The 18,800-nt window shown below is 32.3% G+C and overlaps 2 protein-coding genes across 2 annotated transcripts; both read left to right on the top strand.

Annotated features, from left to right (window-relative positions):
• Positions 1 to 994: 994 nt before the first annotated feature.
• On the top strand, positions 995 to 1,810 carry LOC109594708 (uncharacterized). Its single transcript, XM_020009949.2, has 3 exons — positions 995 to 1,087; positions 1,206 to 1,422; positions 1,481 to 1,810. The coding sequence occupies exons 2-3, from the start codon at positions 1,212 to 1,214 to the stop codon at positions 1,744 to 1,746; spliced, it is 477 nt and encodes a 158-aa protein (XP_019865508.1). The 5' UTR covers positions 995 to 1,087; positions 1,206 to 1,211; the 3' UTR covers positions 1,747 to 1,810.
• A 6,040-nt stretch (positions 1,811 to 7,850) lies between these two features.
• LOC109594704 (protein giant-lens) lies at positions 7,851 to 18,564 on the top strand. Its single transcript, XM_020009946.2, has 4 exons — positions 7,851 to 8,284; positions 16,389 to 16,597; positions 16,654 to 16,828; positions 17,528 to 18,564. Exons 1-4 carry the CDS (start codon positions 8,099 to 8,101, stop codon positions 17,735 to 17,737), a joined length of 780 nt encoding a protein of 259 aa, XP_019865505.1. The 5' UTR covers positions 7,851 to 8,098; the 3' UTR covers positions 17,738 to 18,564.
• Positions 18,565 to 18,800: the final 236 nt, after the last annotated feature.

The raw sequence follows: 18,800 nt of genomic DNA, 5'->3' as shown, positions 1-18,800 counted from the left end.
TATGGATATATAACAGTAGTAGTTTAATAATTGTCGGATTATTGAAAAGAGTAGCTACTAGATTTATTTGGTATCAAACACAAATTACATAATTGTTAACATGGTTATGTTTACTCACATTTCCAACGACGAGTTTATTTAATACATAGGCTGAGGCATGTGGTACGGTCATGGCAACCATGATAATGCCGAAACTTGGTAAAATTTCATACCACATTTTTATGTATTTTTGGAGACCCCCAAATTTATTTTATTGAACTGTCAACTTGACAACTACAGGGAATTCAATTCATAGAAGCAGGTCTACCAATTGTCATAAAATGGGTTTTATTTTTAAAACAAAGATTTAGGCTTTATATTCATATTTAATAATATAATTAGCCAAAGTTAATGTTGTCTGATCGTTTCTCTGTTTATTTATTTATTATTTTAAATATCACATTATAAAATTGCTATAGCCAACTTCTTGACGTATGTGTGTACTGTGAGTTGCATATTTCAATTATTGTCCCTATAAATTTGAATTTCTGAATAAATATTTACAGTTTGTTATATTTTAAATGATTGTGAAAGGCTAACAACATTTTAATTAATTATAAGGTTATATTTATACCAATTAAAATAAAAAAAATAATACATGGTACAAATGAAACTAAGAAATTAAATTTTTGCAATTTTGTAAATTTTTGTTAAAAATAAATATATAAATTAAGTAAAGAAGTGTATTATTCTGATTTGTTTATTATATTATATTATATTATATTAATTAATGAATTTTTCATATTAATATGTTCCTGTAAGTAAGATTGGATTTATCCAAATTTCCTGTTTACTTTGCCTGTAATAAATTAAGCGCCATTATTTACTAATCATTATTCACTTGATTCAGTTACCCGAAAATAATAATCCCATTTACTGTTTCGATAAATCCTCCATATGGTTATTAGTTCACTTAATTAATAAATACCTATTTGTTATAATTAATTAAATAACTGATGATAAGGAACCATATAAAATCGAAAATTCAGCCCTTTCCAGTCATCAGTTCCTCTCTGCCTTTTGTGAATAGACCAACTAATACAATAAGGTAAGTAACTTTTTACAAATTTTATTAGGCTGTACTTTGTATTAAATAGTAGTGAACGTGTACAAAGTAAAGCTGTACTCTTTTTTATTTATTTTGTTGACCCTCAAACACCCAACAGGTGAAAATGCGTGGAATTATTGTTGTATTGGCCATGGTACTGGCAGTGACCCTCGCAAGGTACGTTAGGAGGCACCCAGCCGATGTGGCAATGACAAGAGCGAAGATTCACCTGAAGAGGAACATAAACGACCCCGAACTTTTCAAACAACTTGGCGATTTCTTCCACAGGATGCACTCCGCTTCGATCAGATGTAGTCCCGGACTTCTTGATGAAGGTAAACTGGCAGCAACAAAGCGGCCGCAGTACACACATTGACAGTGTATTTCGTACAGGTTGCAGCAATGGAGGAATACCCGGATCTGGAACCGATGCCGATTGGATTAATAACTACGGACCAGGCAAAAGGTGCGTCAACATCTTGAGTGAAAGTTGCGACAACGGCGGCATTCCCGGAGCTGGTTCCGATGACGATTGGATCCACGACAACTCTCCAGGCAAAAGGTGCGCAAACATTCTCGACGAGGGATGCAATAATGGTGGTGTTCCCGGATCTGGATCTGATGCTGACTGGATCAACAACAACTCACCCGGAAAATAATGAAAAAATCCAAGATAACACCAATTAATTAATCACATATTAGCTCTGAAGACTCCCCAATAACCAATTATGTTCCTTGATTCATTTTTGATGCAAATAAAGATAGTCGTCACTACATAAATGTTTATTATTTGAATTATTGAATGAAAAAATTAATCATTTATTATGAGTTACTTCCATATGACCAAACATTAAATTCTACTGTTTTCTACTGTCAACCACTGGACCGTTTGAAAGTAGCAATTGGCCAGAAATGGCGATAATTGGCCAATAGAAAAAGTGTTTTGTTCCATCAGAACAACCCCAGGCAAAAGAAGTTTTGATATGTCCACCATGTAGTCCGGACATGGCACCAAGCGAATACTATGATTATCACTTATGAATTGCAGCCGAATGGCTTAATTGGTTGTACAGAAGAGCCCAAGTAAACATATTATTCAGATATTTGGAGTGTGAGAAAGATATCATAAACAAAACATGTTTCCAACTGTTGCGTTTCGAGGTGGTTCTGTAATAGGGTTGGGGGACTGTTTCGAAATCTCTACAAATTTACGAAGCCACACCCTCTAAATTTGGAGGAGCTTGGTAATGTTGTTAGAAAAGATTGATGAGCTATGGATCAAGAATTTATTCGTTTTCTGATTTCGGGTATGTCAAGGAGTACTGATCGAAAAAATGCAGCAGTTAATATTCATTTAATTTTAATTAGTTTTATTTTATTAATTCTCCTAAAGAATTTGGTAATATTAGTTTTATTAATAGTTTAAAAGGAGATTACATAGTTTATTAAAACTTACAATACATAAGATAAACACTAAATAATTAACATTTGCGTAAAATACATACAATAGCTAAATTCAGTTATAACAGAACAAGAGATAGCCAAAACTATAACATTTTTTTTAGTATAGTCAACAGCACAAATTAAACAATTAGAACAATAATATTCAAAGAATATATAATTGAAAGATTACTTTCATAGAGGAATCACCAGATACCATGACTCACTGTATGTATTTAATATCAGATTATTAGATTTATTTAGATGGTACACAATTCGTCGAAGTCCTAATTTAGAGGAGAAGAAGTCCCTCAGAATAAATAATTATCAACGACCAGAACTAAAGGGTCAAAACATGAAAGGGTATTAGTATACACTAATACATTTATTTCCAAATATACTGCATATGGGACTGTTTTGTAAATGTATTTTTTAAAAGTATGACTTCTGTCACTCATTATGATTGAGTTAAATATTTTCAACAATATTGTATCAATTCATGTAAATCAACCTGTAAACATGTATTTTTAAAGGATAGTTAATGTGTCAAGATATATTTTTACTTTGAACAAATGGGCCAACCAATAAAAATTGAATTTATAATACTATATTGAAATTAAGGGTAATAAAGACTTTTATTTACTGACCACTATCCCAAAAACTTAAAAATTAAAATATGGTCGATAAAACGTTATTATGATAAAACTTTTTCACTCTAATAGTTAATCAATCATATTATTCTTTGCATCATTGTTTTTTCTAGACAGTAACAGCAAGTAGCATGTCCAAGAGGAGTTGTAGATTCAGCTCTACTAGCAGTTTTAGGAGTCTCACAAATTACACTCGGGAAAGGACTTTTGATATTTTGTCTGATAGGAAAGACATTTCAAACGTATGCATGCAAACGTTACAAGTTTTTATATCTTAGGGCGTCCACCATGAATTTAAATTTTCATAACTTGACGTCCCTCTAGCTCCATAATAAAACCCGCCCTGAGTCGAATATTAATATAATAAATTTTGATGCTTATAATTTATGTGTATTTTATACATTACCTTAATTTCTATCAGGAGGGAGAAATAATTCTGTTCCGGAGTCTTTATCGGTCTTGACGCTGTGTTATCCCAAGTTATTTTATAGTTTAAAAAAGTATTAAGTTATTTTAGAACCAGAAAGAAAAGTATAAAGGATATTTTATGAAAATCGAGAGATTTTTATTTTACATTTTACACCCCTCCCTACTATCATTAAATTCTGTAAAATTTATTATTCAGTTGTTTTTTTACGGGAGTTAGCTATAAATGATCAAAATTTCAATTCGATATATTTATTAAATAAAAAGTTACACTTTTTGAAGTGATACCTATTTTATTGTCACCAGTTTATATTTTTTAATTGATTATTATCCACAAAAAAATCAAAAAATTCTTATAAAGAATTGATCCAATTATATATGTATGTAGATGTAAGAGTTTTAACAAATTAATAATTAAATTAAGCTTTAAGTATAATTGTTTCTACATATGTATTTGTCACAAAGTGGTCTTGATACAGTTTTTTCTATAAAATTTTATTGTGTTTTTTGAAAGACCTTATGGAATTTTAATTACTGCATCCTGTGTAAAACATTCAGGAAGTAATTTGGTCGGTTTAACAACTAAGAGGATTTGTCGAGGATTTCAGGAACTGTTTCCGGTCAAAAGGAAGTAGTTTATTGCATTTACTTTCCATCCCTGGTTCTTTTTAAACATTTGCATAAATAGGAAATAGAATTTTATGATAGTTTAAGATCGCCGCGGCGCCGGAATTGTTCTCTTCACAAAAGGACCCTTTTCTTACTTCTAATCAGCTCTTAAGTATTACAAGGAACTTGCCGACAACAGTGTTATCAATTTTCGTCTATTGTCGATCGCTATTAAATTCGGATAATCTGCACACAAAAAACCTTCTTGAAAACCCTCAACAGTTATAACTCTATAATTATTTTAAAAGCACGTTTTTCATGAAACATCAGTAATAAAAATATTAATGATGTGTTATTAATACAAACATAATGTATGACGAAAGAGCATAATAAATAATAAAACTGATACTGTCCAATAAATTCCAATAATGTGCAATAAATTGTTTTTATCAAAACCATATGGTTACAGAGTACTAGTAAATAAAACATTTCACCAAATTAATTGTCCTACTTTTATCATATACTCGTATATACTGATAATCAAATTGTGACTTGAGTTGACTATTGTATTAAAAATTTAAACTGACTCCACAATTATTTTTTTATTTTAATCAGTAATTAATAAAAATTACTCAGCATAATTACCCTTCTACACTAATAGGTACACCAATATTTGGAAATATGCATACTCTCTATATTTACAGATTATACTTGTAAATTATAAAATTATCTATTGCCACATTAATGCTAAATAAACATTTTTTGCGTAGGCTGTCTAACAAGGATATAAAATTAAAATCGTGGACGAAGCAGTATTATTTTGCCTATAATTAAAATCTTGTTTGTTCACATCCACGTTCATCTCTAAACGCGTTTCTGATATTGATCAATAATATCAACTAAAACTTACACAAACTAAATGAAATTTGAAGTAACAACCAATAGACAAATGTATTTCTTGATTTCATCATTATTTTTAATTATTTAACAAAATTAATTAAATCTGATACTTATTTAATGTATTATTAAAATATTACCTTTAAGAATATTAGTAGACTTAAGACGAGACCATTATTTTTTTAAAAAATTAGGACTAATAAGATGAAAATATTGGTTAGACTAATTAAATTAATTAAATATATACTCGAAGTTAACAACCAATCAGAATATAGTATTTGTTCTTGCAAAAGCATTTCTCAAATTTAAGAGAAGAACATTTTGTACATTATTATTATTTAGTACTTTTAAGATTAAAATTTGATAACTAAATTTCTGATGATACTTCTTCAAAATATTATTTAAATTTTCCCTTTAACAAGATTACGACACTTAAGAAGAGAATATTTTATATTAATATTTTAAAAAAATTAGTACTTATAAGACCGAAAACTAAAATATAAAAATGTATTCGAAAATAACAACCAATAATGAAGTGAAGTACTTGTTCTTGTAAAAGTGAGAATTTCCTATATTTTAATATTTTTAAGCCAAGTTAGAATTTTCTGGTAGTCATTTATCAAAATTAATTATTTTAGATTCCCTATTTAAATTTGACATTTAAAAAGGTAACATTTCTTATATTATTATTATAAACAAATTTTGTACTAATAATATACATAATTTGATTAGATTAATCAAATAAAAACAATCGAAAGTAAGAACTAAAGAAGTACTTGTTCTTTAAAATGTATTTCCTGATTTTAGAAATATTCTTAATTTCGTTTGATGTATTAGTTAATACTATTAGAAAATCGTTAATTTTGTAATTTTTAAGCTAAAAGTTGGTTGATTTTCAAAATGAATACTGGTACTTTTTAATGTATTATTCCAATTTGACCTTGTACAGTACTTGCAGTTGCAGATCTATTTCTTCATTATGGATTTATTAATTTCCTTTGATATATACAGTCTTAACTACTACACTATTTCTTTATTTTATAATTTAATGCAAAGATTAAGGCTTTCGTGATCATTGTTGGATGATGTATATTTGTTCGGATTTGTAGGTCATCATTGAATGAAATTATTTTATTATTATTATCATTATCACTGCGGAAATTGTTAGAAAATCTTAAACTTAAAATTTCGTTTAATATATTATATCACCAAAAAAATTTTTGGGAAACCGTTAATTTTGTTTATTATTAATTAGTTCTGGTACTTTTTAATGTATTATTTGACCTTTGACAAGATTAAGAAAGTTACTTTAAAACATTTTTTACAATAATAATTAAAACATAAAGTACTTTTAACATTGAAAACTTGGTTAGAGTAACCAAAGTAAACGTATATATTTGATATATACAGTTTTGACCAAGAAACTGGTACATTTCAATGATTTACTTAAATTTGCATTTTAAGAGATTTAGAAAAGAAAAATTGAGCAAAAATTACACATAATTTTCACCATGGAGTGAACCAATTTACTTCGAGTTATCAAAAATTTCAGTTACTGAAGTTCGACTGTATTTTTAATTTTATTATAAAGTTGTTAGAAAACCGTAAACTCTTAATTTTATTTGATATGTAGAAGACAATTATAACTAACGAAATTATTAATTTGACAATTTTTAAACCAAAAACTAGGATTTTCAGTCAGTTAATTATCAAAGCTAATTATTTCCGATAATGGTAATGTATTATATATTATTAAAAATATAAGATACTAAAGAAGAACTACTAAATCATGTATATTATTTAATATCACATCATGTGTTTTTTAATATAGTACTTTCAAGATATAAAATTATAATAGATTAATTATGTATGTTACTTCTTAAATGAATATTATTACTTAAAAAATATAGCATGTATTTATAAGATTCAAACTATATGATATTTTTAAAGGCCAGTGCTAGAATCTACCCGTTAATTATGAAAGTATATTATTTTTAGCAGTGTTTCAAAGAATTGTTTAAATTTGACCTTTAAAAACAAGTTAATAATTTTATAAGAATTTACTCGAAACTCTCTGAGGGTATTTTTTACGATCACCAATCACGATTGACGGAAAAAGTTCCTCTTCAGCGTTGTTTAGATTATTATTAGAAGTCGGTTGTACAGTATAGTAGTGTAGTAGTGTCTACTTCAGGTGCCAAACGCAGGGATTTATGAATGGCTGAGGCGGACTCTTGTAATTAATTGTAAACTTTTCATTCATATTTACCGTAGATTTTACTATACATGTATGTGAGAGTACATGGTTAAGTGCCTAATTAGTCAGCTTCGTTCATTAGTCATGATATTACTACATACGTAGAAACGGAATTAAACCACATTACACATTACATGTGTACTTTGCTACTTTGAGTTTTTACTGCTTGTCCTTTTTATAGTGGTACTTTACTTTGCTGAAATTTCATTTAAGTACGAAGAAAAACGGGAGGAAATTACAAGTTTGAGTCACACGAACGAAATTTAGTTTTTTGGGAGTAAAATCACGAGAGCACCAAAGGGCGGGGGTGGGAGCGAAGCACCGTACACGAAAGAGTGGACCTTAAAGGTAGAGTGAATAAAGGTTCTACGGCCCGGCCAATGGGAGGGGTCCACTGATTAGTCGTGGTTGAATAGATGGATCCGTAGGTAGCGTTTGGGTGTCTACGTCTGGTGCCACTCGCAGTCCATTCATGCCTCGAGTTTAAGAACATAGTAGTACGATTTCTGAAATGAACCAAGTAACACTAGTGGACACTCTTAAAGTTACGCAATCCATTCAAGAATATTCGTTTTACGTGAGTGATTTCTAACTATTGGCGGTCGTATACGCTGCGTCCCGATTATGGTTCATTAGTTTTTCCATCATTGTTTTCGTTTCGTGCAATCAATCGTCTTTCCATTTATCGTCCGTTTTCGCCTTTATTTATTTATTTTTTTCTACCGGAAAAACATGTACTTGGAAAGCGTCATTTTTGTGGTTCTGCTGTCCTGCACCGTGAGCACGAGGCTGCCCCTGGAGGTGTTCCAGCACCAGCCGCAGGAGCACCACCACCACCACCGGCTCCACAACACCGGCAACTTCCACAGGAAAAAAGTGCAGGAGCCGAGCACCATGAAGATACTTTACCAAGTCGGGGTAAGTCCCAACAACGGCCAGTCACCGTTCACCAATTAATTATCGCATGCCATTTTACTTGTAACAATTATGTGTATTATATCGGGCAATAAATAAATCCGCTGTCATTGAAAACGTTTGTAACAGGAAAAGATTGTTCGTGTTTTGTAATAACACTTCTTAGGTTCAAAATAGTCGGCTAATTAGACGCATAATCACTATTATGAAAGTGCAAAATATGTTTTTATGGGTTTATGTAATACAATTATGTGTACGACCCGAAGAACGCCATCATCATTATTTTCAACAAAACGGAAAAATATCAGTAGGAAAACAAATGGGATTGGACAAGTTCACTGACATAAACAGTTTGTGCAATTTCGAAAACAACAAACAGTTACCAATCTAAACAACAATTAATTGCAATACGCAGCCTTATCTCCACTGTTTTTCTGATGACAGCTGACCGGGTACGACTTACGGCTTTAAACGATGGTGAATTTTTGGCAATGACGCCTTTTTATTGCTGTGGAGATTGGGTACTTAAAAGCCCACAGTAGTAGCAGTAGTACGGTGCCATTTAACAGTCAGCGAAGACTTTTAGTACCAAGTTTCCACCGACCAATCATTAAATTAATATTTAAACGTGCGTTCGTTGAAAACGTGCCAATAAATCATGGTAAATTAGTAATTAAGGTCAGCGATAAAAAGTGGTGATTAATTTTTCGCGTGTAAAACGTGTCTTTTCGTCTGGCGAATATAATTTACAAAAGAGCATAAAAGTAATGTATTGTTAAATACTTCCGTTCGTTTAGATGGACTATTGAATGGCTTTTGTAATGCGCTTAAGACGGCGCATTCTCGACGTCGTACTGAATATGTACATACGTACGTACATACGTACCACTACTCGTAAGTGTTGCATTGTTTACATTAAGGCGATAGTTTTAGACAAAAATTAATGGTATTAATCAGCGGTAATTTGCAGTAATTGCGGACAAACATATGGCATTTAATTAACATAAGCATGTTTACCAGTTTGAATAATTGTACAGCACACAAAATAATTTATTAAAGAAAATACAGCGAGATTAAAGATAAAGATCACTGGTACATGTGTGCGTGGGTGTATCTAATTGCGCCTGTGCTTAATTGTTTAATTGTCGTGAAAATACAACTGGTAATTAATAAGTGAAATGAAATATGACGTTGTGAAATTCTCGGAAAATATTACTGACACCTGTTGGTGCCCCCTTTGTTCCCCCATTATTTCTAATCGTCCAATTTTCCCCCTTTCCAATTTGTTGTGCCTTATTTATTTAATCAGACGGATTAGTGAGGAGCCAATAATAGAAGGCGCAAGTCACGGTTGTTTTGTCCTGCACAGGTGCCCCCTTGTCACCTTCTCGGCCACCACTCGGTTGCTGATTAAGTGAAATTAATCCGACGTCCATTATTTTCCGTCAGTTACATCACACTTTTGTTTGTACGATTGGCTCGAAGGACGTTGCAAGTCGATTTTTCACGGAACCCCCACAACCCACCGCAGATTGTGGTGTGTGTGTGTGTGTGTGTGTGTGTGTGTGTGTGGGTTCTGGGAACCGCAAACTTCTGATGCGTTTTCGGTGGTACGTTTTATCGGTACCCGTCTGAAAACAAACAAACGTCCAAACCAGTCGGACGAGTCATGAATGAATAGTGGATACGTAGTAGTAAAATAGTAGATAATAATAAAATAAAACAATCGTGGCGCTTGTTGCGGAGAAAGGACGCTCGCCTCCTCGTAAACGTTCTATAGAACGTTTTTTGAATGGAACGGAATGGTACACAAGACGCATGCTGTTGATCAATAAGAACAGGTAAAAGATGACGTCCGGTGAAGAAGAAAATATCCCTCTTTAACATCTTGCTCGCTTGATCTTGGTTCCGTTGCCGTTTGCCGTGTCAAACCAGTAATTCTCAATAGTACCGCGGCGTACCATCATGTTTACTATTTTACTACACCCATTTCGGGCATTCGTCTCGCTCACAATCGGATGAGACGCGTGCTAATCGCGATTTTTATTGCATCACCAATTGCGACCGACATTTCGCCTCGCACCGCACATCTCAACTCTAACGGTGATTGCGGTAATTAATCGTTTTTGGCACCCGCCAAAGGTTGGAGTCCGCGGGGACGGTGTTCTTCGTGTACGGTCGTAAAAGAATAATTCGAAAACAAGATAAAGAAATAATTGACAACATCCAGTTGCAATTACGTCAAGAATAGATGCGCAGTTAGGATTATAAATTTTATTACGACAATTTTTTTTTTTTTTTTTTTCTGAACCATCGAAACAGGAAGGGATATCGTATTATTTTTATTGCGTTTATTGGAACACCGAGCAGTAAGCAATAATTACAGTATCCTCTGGTTCTCCGGCTGTTCAACACAATGGTCGTCTTAAAGGAAAGAAAAAAAATCAAACAGCCTGCCGGAAATAGTCACAAGGCAGAATGTCCGGCATTCCATCACTCTATTTACTTAGGTGTCTTTCAGATTACGCTTTATATGGGGATAAGACGTTTTGAAAGGCGACTGAAAATCGGATATCCGACTATCGGTCGACAATAGACCGGAACGAAGGCGGAAAGCTCCGTTTTATTAATTCGGGGAATTTACAAATGACTTTTAAATAGGATTTTACGTTTAGCATAATGTTTATTGTGACAGAGGATTATTTATTCCCGATTTTGACAAAGACCTTTTCATCACATTTTATTAGTTCCTGTTCGTATGGTTAGGAACACGTGGCCAATTGTTCAAAATACCTTTTCATTTACGGAATCTTCCTCCATTCAAGTTACCTGCGTCCCAAATTGACTCCGGGCCAGGCGATTAATTGGCAGATTTTAAAAATTACCCAATTTTCTGTGTTATTTACACCTGCACGGAAAAAAATTGGGTGGGTACAAAAGTGTGAGGAAGTACGGAAACGTATTAGAAAGAAGAGAGAGGAAAAGAGAAATGTCCATAGAAATGTGATGAATTAACTTCCTCTCTATTGACCGTTCTCACAATGGATCTTGATAATTTAGGACTGGTGCCTTGGTAGTCCCTACTTCCGGTACTTCCGTTCCTTTTAAGATCTCTTTTATATGAAGATACACGTTGCTTTTGTCGATTTTATACATAAATCGTTGTCGAGGCATTTTAAAACCACCTGCAACCAATGCCGATAAATAAAAGTACTTGATACATTATATCGTAGCCAATATTAAATGAAGACAAATTCATCAACAGGTTTTTTCATGGTTGATGTGTTTTTAATTTGATAACCATCATGTTTGCAATCCAATATCTTAATGAAATCTCAAATGACAACTGCTCTAGTGTTTCAATAATTAAACAGGATCGATCCACGCACACACACACACACACACACAAAGAAAACAAAACAAAACAAAACAAAGAAGAAAAAAGGAGAAAAAAGGAGAAAAAGCCAATTATAAAAGGAAAATATGGTTATAAATAAAGGCAACATAAGTGGGCTGGCACAGATCAATTTCACCCTATAACTATGCATTCCAAGAATCCAGCGCAATTAGTAAGGAGGCGATACACAGTGGCTACCTGAATATTCTGTTAGGTCTTTAGATTTGGAGATTAACTCCGCTATAAACATAAATTAACTACCGGGCTTTAAAATCTACCTTTGAGCGTCGATACACTGACACCAGATTAGATTAACGACATTCCGTATATTTTGGGCGGAGCATCCGAACCATCGAATTATTATTACTGGCATTTGGATGGTTCTGAAATTAAATAAGGGTTACAAATTATACATGTAATTTCAATTTAATACAGTACATATAATTAGTTTATGGTCACTATAAACCACTAATACTAGGGTACTGAGAAAAACACATCACATCAAAATGAACTGGAGTTGGCTTCTGTTTTTAAAAGTATCCTCCACAAAGTCGAATACATAGACATAGTGATGTGTACAAATTAAAGAGATACACTCATATATATTTTTTTAAATTAAGGATAATATAGGCAAATAGTATACACAATGACTATAATAGTTTATTAACTACAAATATTTAAAGATTAAATGTTACTTTCTCGTCCCCCTTCCTATATATTCTAATTTTCAAGCATTAAGAAACAAAGAAAGCTGACCAAAATTATTTTTTACTTAGTTGATTGTCTAGAGGGCTCTTTTACAAACAAATTGAGACCATGGACATGCATCTAGTGTCACGTATACGATAAATATGGCTATTTTACCGAAAACAGTATATTATAACTACTTTTAGTACATTTTCCTTATTTGGTGTTTTAAGTGCAAATTAATCAATTCTTTTTTAAGTGTAGAGGAGAGAGAGATGAGCATTTTAATCCAATATATAAAATGACTACTATGATAACATAGTTTCTTGACTACAAGTATTTAAAGATTAAATATTATTTTCTCGTCCCCCTTTCTATATATTCCAATTTTCAAGTATTAAGAAACAAAGAAAGTTGACCAAAATTATTTTTTGTTTAGTTGATTATCTAGAGGGCTCTTTTACAAACAAATTGAGACCATGGACATGCATCTAGTGTCACGTATACGATAAATATGGCTCTTTTACTGAAAACAGTATATTATAACTACTTTTAGTACATTTTCTTTATTTGGTGTTTTAGGTGCAAATTAATCAATCCTTTTTTTAAGTGTAGAGGAAAGAGAGTTGAGCATTTTAATCCTTTATATAAAATGACTACTATGATAACATAGTTTCTTGACTACAAGTATTTAAAGATTAAATATTATTTTCTCGTCCCCCTTTCTATATATTCCAATTTTCAAGTATTAAGAAACAAAGAAAGTTGACCAAAATTATTTTTTGTTTAGTTGATTGTCTAGAGGGCTCTTTTACAAACAAATTGAGACCATGGACATGCATCTAGTGTCACGTATACGATAAATATGGCTCTTTTACTGAAAACAGTATATTATAACTACTTTTAGTACATTTTCTTTATTTGGTGTTTTAAGTGCAAATTAATCAATCCTTTTTTAAGTGTAGAGGAAAGAGAGTTGAGCATTTTAATCCTTTATATAAAATGACTACTATGATAACATAATTTCTTGACTACAAGTATTTAAAGGTTAAATGTTATTTTCTCGTCCCCCTTTTTATATATTCCAATTTTCAAGTATTAAGAAACAAAGAAAGTTGACCAAAATTATTCATTGTTTACTTTATGTCTAGAGAACTCTTACAAATAATTTGAGCCCATAGACATGCATCTAGTGTCACATATACGATACATATGACTATTTTATCGAAAACAGTAATAGTAACTACTTTTAGTACATTTTCCTTATTTGGTATTTTAAATGCAAATTAATCAATTCAAGTGTAGAGGAGAGATAAGTTGAACATTTTAATCCAATATATAAAATGACTATTATGATGTTACTTTCTCCTCTCCCTTTTTATATATTCCAGGCATTAAGAATCAAAGAAAATAGACCAAAATTATTTTTTACTTAGTTGATTGTCTAGAGTACACTTTTACAGCCCTTTTGAGCCCATGGATATGCATCTTATAGTGCATTTTTCTTATTTGGTGTTACTTTCTCGTCTCCCTTTCTATATTTTCCACCTTTCAAGCATTAAGACAACCAAATATGTTCTTTGTTTAGTTTATTGTCTAGAAAACTCTTTTACGAACATTTTGAGCCCTAGAGTGTCTAGTATATGGTAAATAAATTATATTTTATTTAATAAAATATTATATTTTAATAGTTTTTGTTTTCAATATTTAAATTAAAAAATAAATCAAAATTGACATGTTTGTAACATTTGCCTTTCATACATTGAATGTGACACCTTGTAAATCCTTGTCGACCTTTGTACAGAACCAAATCCGACAATAAACAAATTCGTTCGAACCCTCGTAAAAACATCCCGCCTCCCCCAACTTCCTCTGGCGAGCCCGAAAACGAGAAAAAAACCAACCACCACCTTACACAACCCTCTGATTGATATACCAGACGATCAAGTGTGCGTGATTCGTTCGTGGAATTTCGGGGTGTGGGCGTGGAGGGTGGCAGGCATAATGGCATAATGGCACATGCGGCTGCCGGGCCCACGACCCGATTTTCCCACGATCCCGATGCACAAGGTGTAGGAAAGTGCGCGGCACGCATTACGCACACCACGCACCCCCTTACACGACACCTGTGCCCGTCGGCCGGCGGTCCCGTCCAGCGGCCCCGTCCAGCGGCACCTAAACACCCATCCACATCTGCCGTGCCGTGCCGTGCCGTGCCGTGCCGTGATTTTTTTGTCCCCTTCTTTTTCTTCCCTTTCTTTCTCTTCCGCACTCTTCCTGTCTCACAGGAAATAAAGCAGTTGGTTGACTATCGGGGCTTTTTTTAAGAGAAAAAAACGACGTAGCCATGGGATTGCTGGTTCGAGGGACGGAACCGTCGTTTGAATTGGGTTTGGATTGGGTTACGATCTGGTGCACTGATTCATTAACTAATTGTTATTTTGTGGTTTAACTCTTTGTGCTCGAATGTGGTGGTGACCAGAGAAATAGCAGCTTTTTAGGCATTTTTTTACTATTTAGACAAATATGAAACTTTTTAAAAAATGAATACTGTTTTAATTTTTTTTATCTTTATTTTTACATAATTTCTTCAACTTAAAGCATACTGAATATTATTAAGATGGAGCTTTTTAAACAATTTTGTATAAAATTAAGATAATTTTGAACCTTTTTAAATAAGTTTTTAGTTAGTTTATAAATTAATTAAGATAATTATAAAAAACGATTCCTCCACCATGTTTCAAAGTTTTGTAGTGTCTTTGGGATTCAAACATTTATTTTGAGAACTACATCTGAGGAGTTTTTTCTTGTTAGGACGTTTTCTTATTGTATTTTCAATTGAGTATGTTGTTTCATATATGTGTATAATATTGTAAATTATTTTTTAAGATGTCAGCAATATTTAAAGCCTGATGTTTCATGTTTTTTATTATTTCCCTCTTCACTGGATTACAAGATTCATTTTAATTTTAATTTAGCAATTGTTGAATTTTAAAATTTGTGCCATTTCTCTGTCCATCATTGTACACATAACACATGTATATAATTTTAAAAAAGAATTTTAGGCCTGTTAAAAGGATGTGATGCTGAGGTCATCTCACAATTTAGTATTAATGCTAATATTATTTTAATGAATATTTAAAGAAAAAACCTTTTAACGTTTTTCATTAATTTTACGGCGGTTAAGGAAAATACCGGTATAACATAACACATAAACTATTTTATAATTGCAACAAAAAACATATAATATAAAATTATTCGTTCCCGTCAATACTTATTATCGTAATTTAAAAAGATTACAACCGAACAAAAAGTAAATTAGAAATGAATGTAGATGCATCCTCTTCCTTTTATAGGATTAAATTTAATTCCTTTAAAAAGTATCTCGAATTATATCCGGTTGTAACATGCCGCATTTCCTTCACACAAACACTTTATTTTATGCCGATATTATTTTCCAGTTAACTTAGTTTAACAGTACTGTGATTGTCCTGAATATTGACCAACTGATAAATATTATAAGAATATGTTTAGAACAGCATCCATTAATCGTATTATCATAAACTGATTAATAAATGGGCAATAAACAATTTGTTCAGGTGAAGTGCATTTTAAAAAGTAATGAATGAGTTCTTATTCATCTTATTTAATTATGATAAAACTGTAAATCAATAACTTTAATAGTTTAATTAACGCAGGATCAAAGATAAATTTATTATATTAAGTAGTTCTAATAGACATCATTAAGACTATCTTGGAATGAACAAATGTTACGGATATCCTTAAAATAATTACGAAGAAGTACGTCAGTGATTTAATTAATCTCGTAATTGGACGTCAAAAGTCAGCTATTTAAATAGCTTGCGACACATTCGAGATACTCTCAATTGGGCTTTCTCTTAGATTTAATCATCGGTATGAGATTCTGGGATGACTTTCTTAGAATAACGCACTCACGCACTCACAAACAAACAAGGCATTTAATAAATAGACCAGTGCTGATCGAATGTTGTTCCGTTCCAGTCTTCCGAAGAGGAGCTTCCATTGTGCAAGGCAAAATCCATATGCAACAAAGTCGACCTGTACGACACTCCATGGATCGAAAAACAGTGCAGGTGTCCAAATGGAAGAACCTGCTCAACTAGTTTACAGTACGATGATGGATTCACGTTCGTGGAAAAAACCAGACAGTACAAAATGTGTGAATCTGTCAAAAAATTGCCCAGGTGCAGGTAAGATCACGCTCGATTGCAAAAAGACGATTTGTCGCTGATTGTCGAATTTTTAGGTTCTTTAGGGACACCACGTGGACCATCACGTTGCATCCGAACAACACGACGGATCAGGTGGTGCACTGCCACTGTCCGAGGAACTCACTCACTTATCTGGTCAAGAGGAACGTCATTCATATGCCCAATGACCAGTTGACGTTCCAATATCTCTTCTCTTGTTCGCCGCAAATGGTAAGGATTTGAGTTGAAGCCTTAGTGAAATTGTTGGTTGGTCCAGGTCATGGTTTTATATTGTGATTAGACACACATTTTTTTGGCGACTTGGAAGTACTTTAGGTTTTATTATAATTAACTGTTCAACAAGCATTTATTTGTCTTAGCACTGAAGTATTAAAGAAATACATTAAAAAATAAATGTAAATAAATGTATAGAAAGTACTATTTTAAACTATAACCAATTTACATTTACATAATATATTTAGTTAATAGTCTTTAAAGTTCTTCTAATGTATCTTGGTTTCTCCCAATCAGTTTATTAAGTACTTTTCAAAGGTACATCCATATTAAAAATTTTAATAGCAAAAAGTTATGGGCTGTTTATAATTGCCATTTACATTTACCACATTTTATCGAAAAAAAAAATGAATAATACGAAAACTATTAAATATAGATATTGGACATGGTTCGACCATTTCACTCAGAATTTTGTGTGTCTAATGAAAGTGGTTACAGAACGACAAATTTAATCTTAATCAAAACATAAAACCACGACCAGAATGGACCTAAAGTATTTTTCGGGTTTGTCGCCTGGCCCATCGTTAAGCTCTTCCGAAAATCCCATGTGCGCCTCGAAGGCACCGACACGAAAGATCGAGTACTGCATAATGTAGTTGTTGGCAAACATCTGAGAATTGCGTTTTAATTTCACAGAGGCTGAGATGCCAGAGGAAGGAACCTTGTAGATTGTTTACAGTACGTAAACGTCAGGAGTTTTTAGACGAAGTGAACGTAAACACGTTGTGCCAATGCCCCCATGCGCACCGATGTCCGCACCATCACACGGATTACGGCGTAATAACGAGCAAGACCTACGACGAAGACACCATCAAAACCTACACCGGATATTGTCTTCCGTCTTAGGTGGTACCTGACTAGATGTCGCCGCTTACAGCAATCCACGGACGTGGTTATGAATCGTGAAAATGCTCCAAACGTTTCCATTTTGTTTTTCATTTCACATTTCGACCCACAACGAATACTCTGTAATCACGAGTTTTTTTACCGGAGATTTTTATCTCGAAATTGTTCTGAACGGTCACAGAAAACCACACCGTTCTGTTGCCGTTTAAATTTCGTATTGACTTGTAAATTTGTACATTCCAAAAATGTGCTCATCTGCATAATGACATGGAATTATTTAAGAATTAGATTTTAAGATACCTAACGTTATATTTTATATATATACCAATGTTATATATATACCAATGTTAGATTAGTCCTGTCCACTAGGGACCAAACTTTTACCAGATTTTAGCTTTAATGTTGAAAGTTGTAACTAAAATTAAGTTATTGTATATAGTATTTTTTATTTCTTAAGTATTGGAAGTCGAAAAGATCTATTTATTGTTTTTATTCTTTTACTCAAACGCTCATTTGTTTATGGTGGATGTAATTTGTCAAGTACATATTTTTTGTATATAAACCTAAGACATGTTGTTGCTTTTTCTAAATTGATGTATTTTAAGTAAATACTTAATTGTAGATAATTCAACATATTCTGCAAAGACTTGTACAATATTTTTAGTGTGTAAGAAACGTTGGAAACGTACAATAAATTATTAATATTTTTTTAGTTATAGGATATTTTACTCCAGAACCATAAATGATATTTAAATGTATTATTTGAATCATATATTTTGTAAAATGAGTTTATGTACATACAATTATCATAAAATATTTGATTTTTATATAGTTTTTTCATTAAATATTCCCAATAAAAGGTGGCTTAGTCTATTCAATCGTGGTAGTACTACAAGATCATTACTAACGGTAGGCAACCCAGTTTACACCTTACCATTAAGATCAAGTGGTACTCCCATTCATTACTTTACATTTGTGAATCCTTAATGAAATGATTAGAATAAATTAATGTTAAACAATAAATTATAAAGAAACGAAAATCAATACACAGTTTTAATTTAAA

The sequence above is a fragment of the Aethina tumida genome, chromosome 1 (genome assembly GCF_024364675.1).
Source record: "Aethina tumida isolate Nest 87 chromosome 1, icAetTumi1.1, whole genome shotgun sequence".
NCBI classification, from domain to species: Eukaryota; Metazoa; Arthropoda; class Insecta; order Coleoptera; family Nitidulidae; genus Aethina; species Aethina tumida.
The sequence above is the reverse complement of the archived record's forward strand: the minus strand, read 5'-3'. Positions and strand labels throughout refer to the sequence as shown.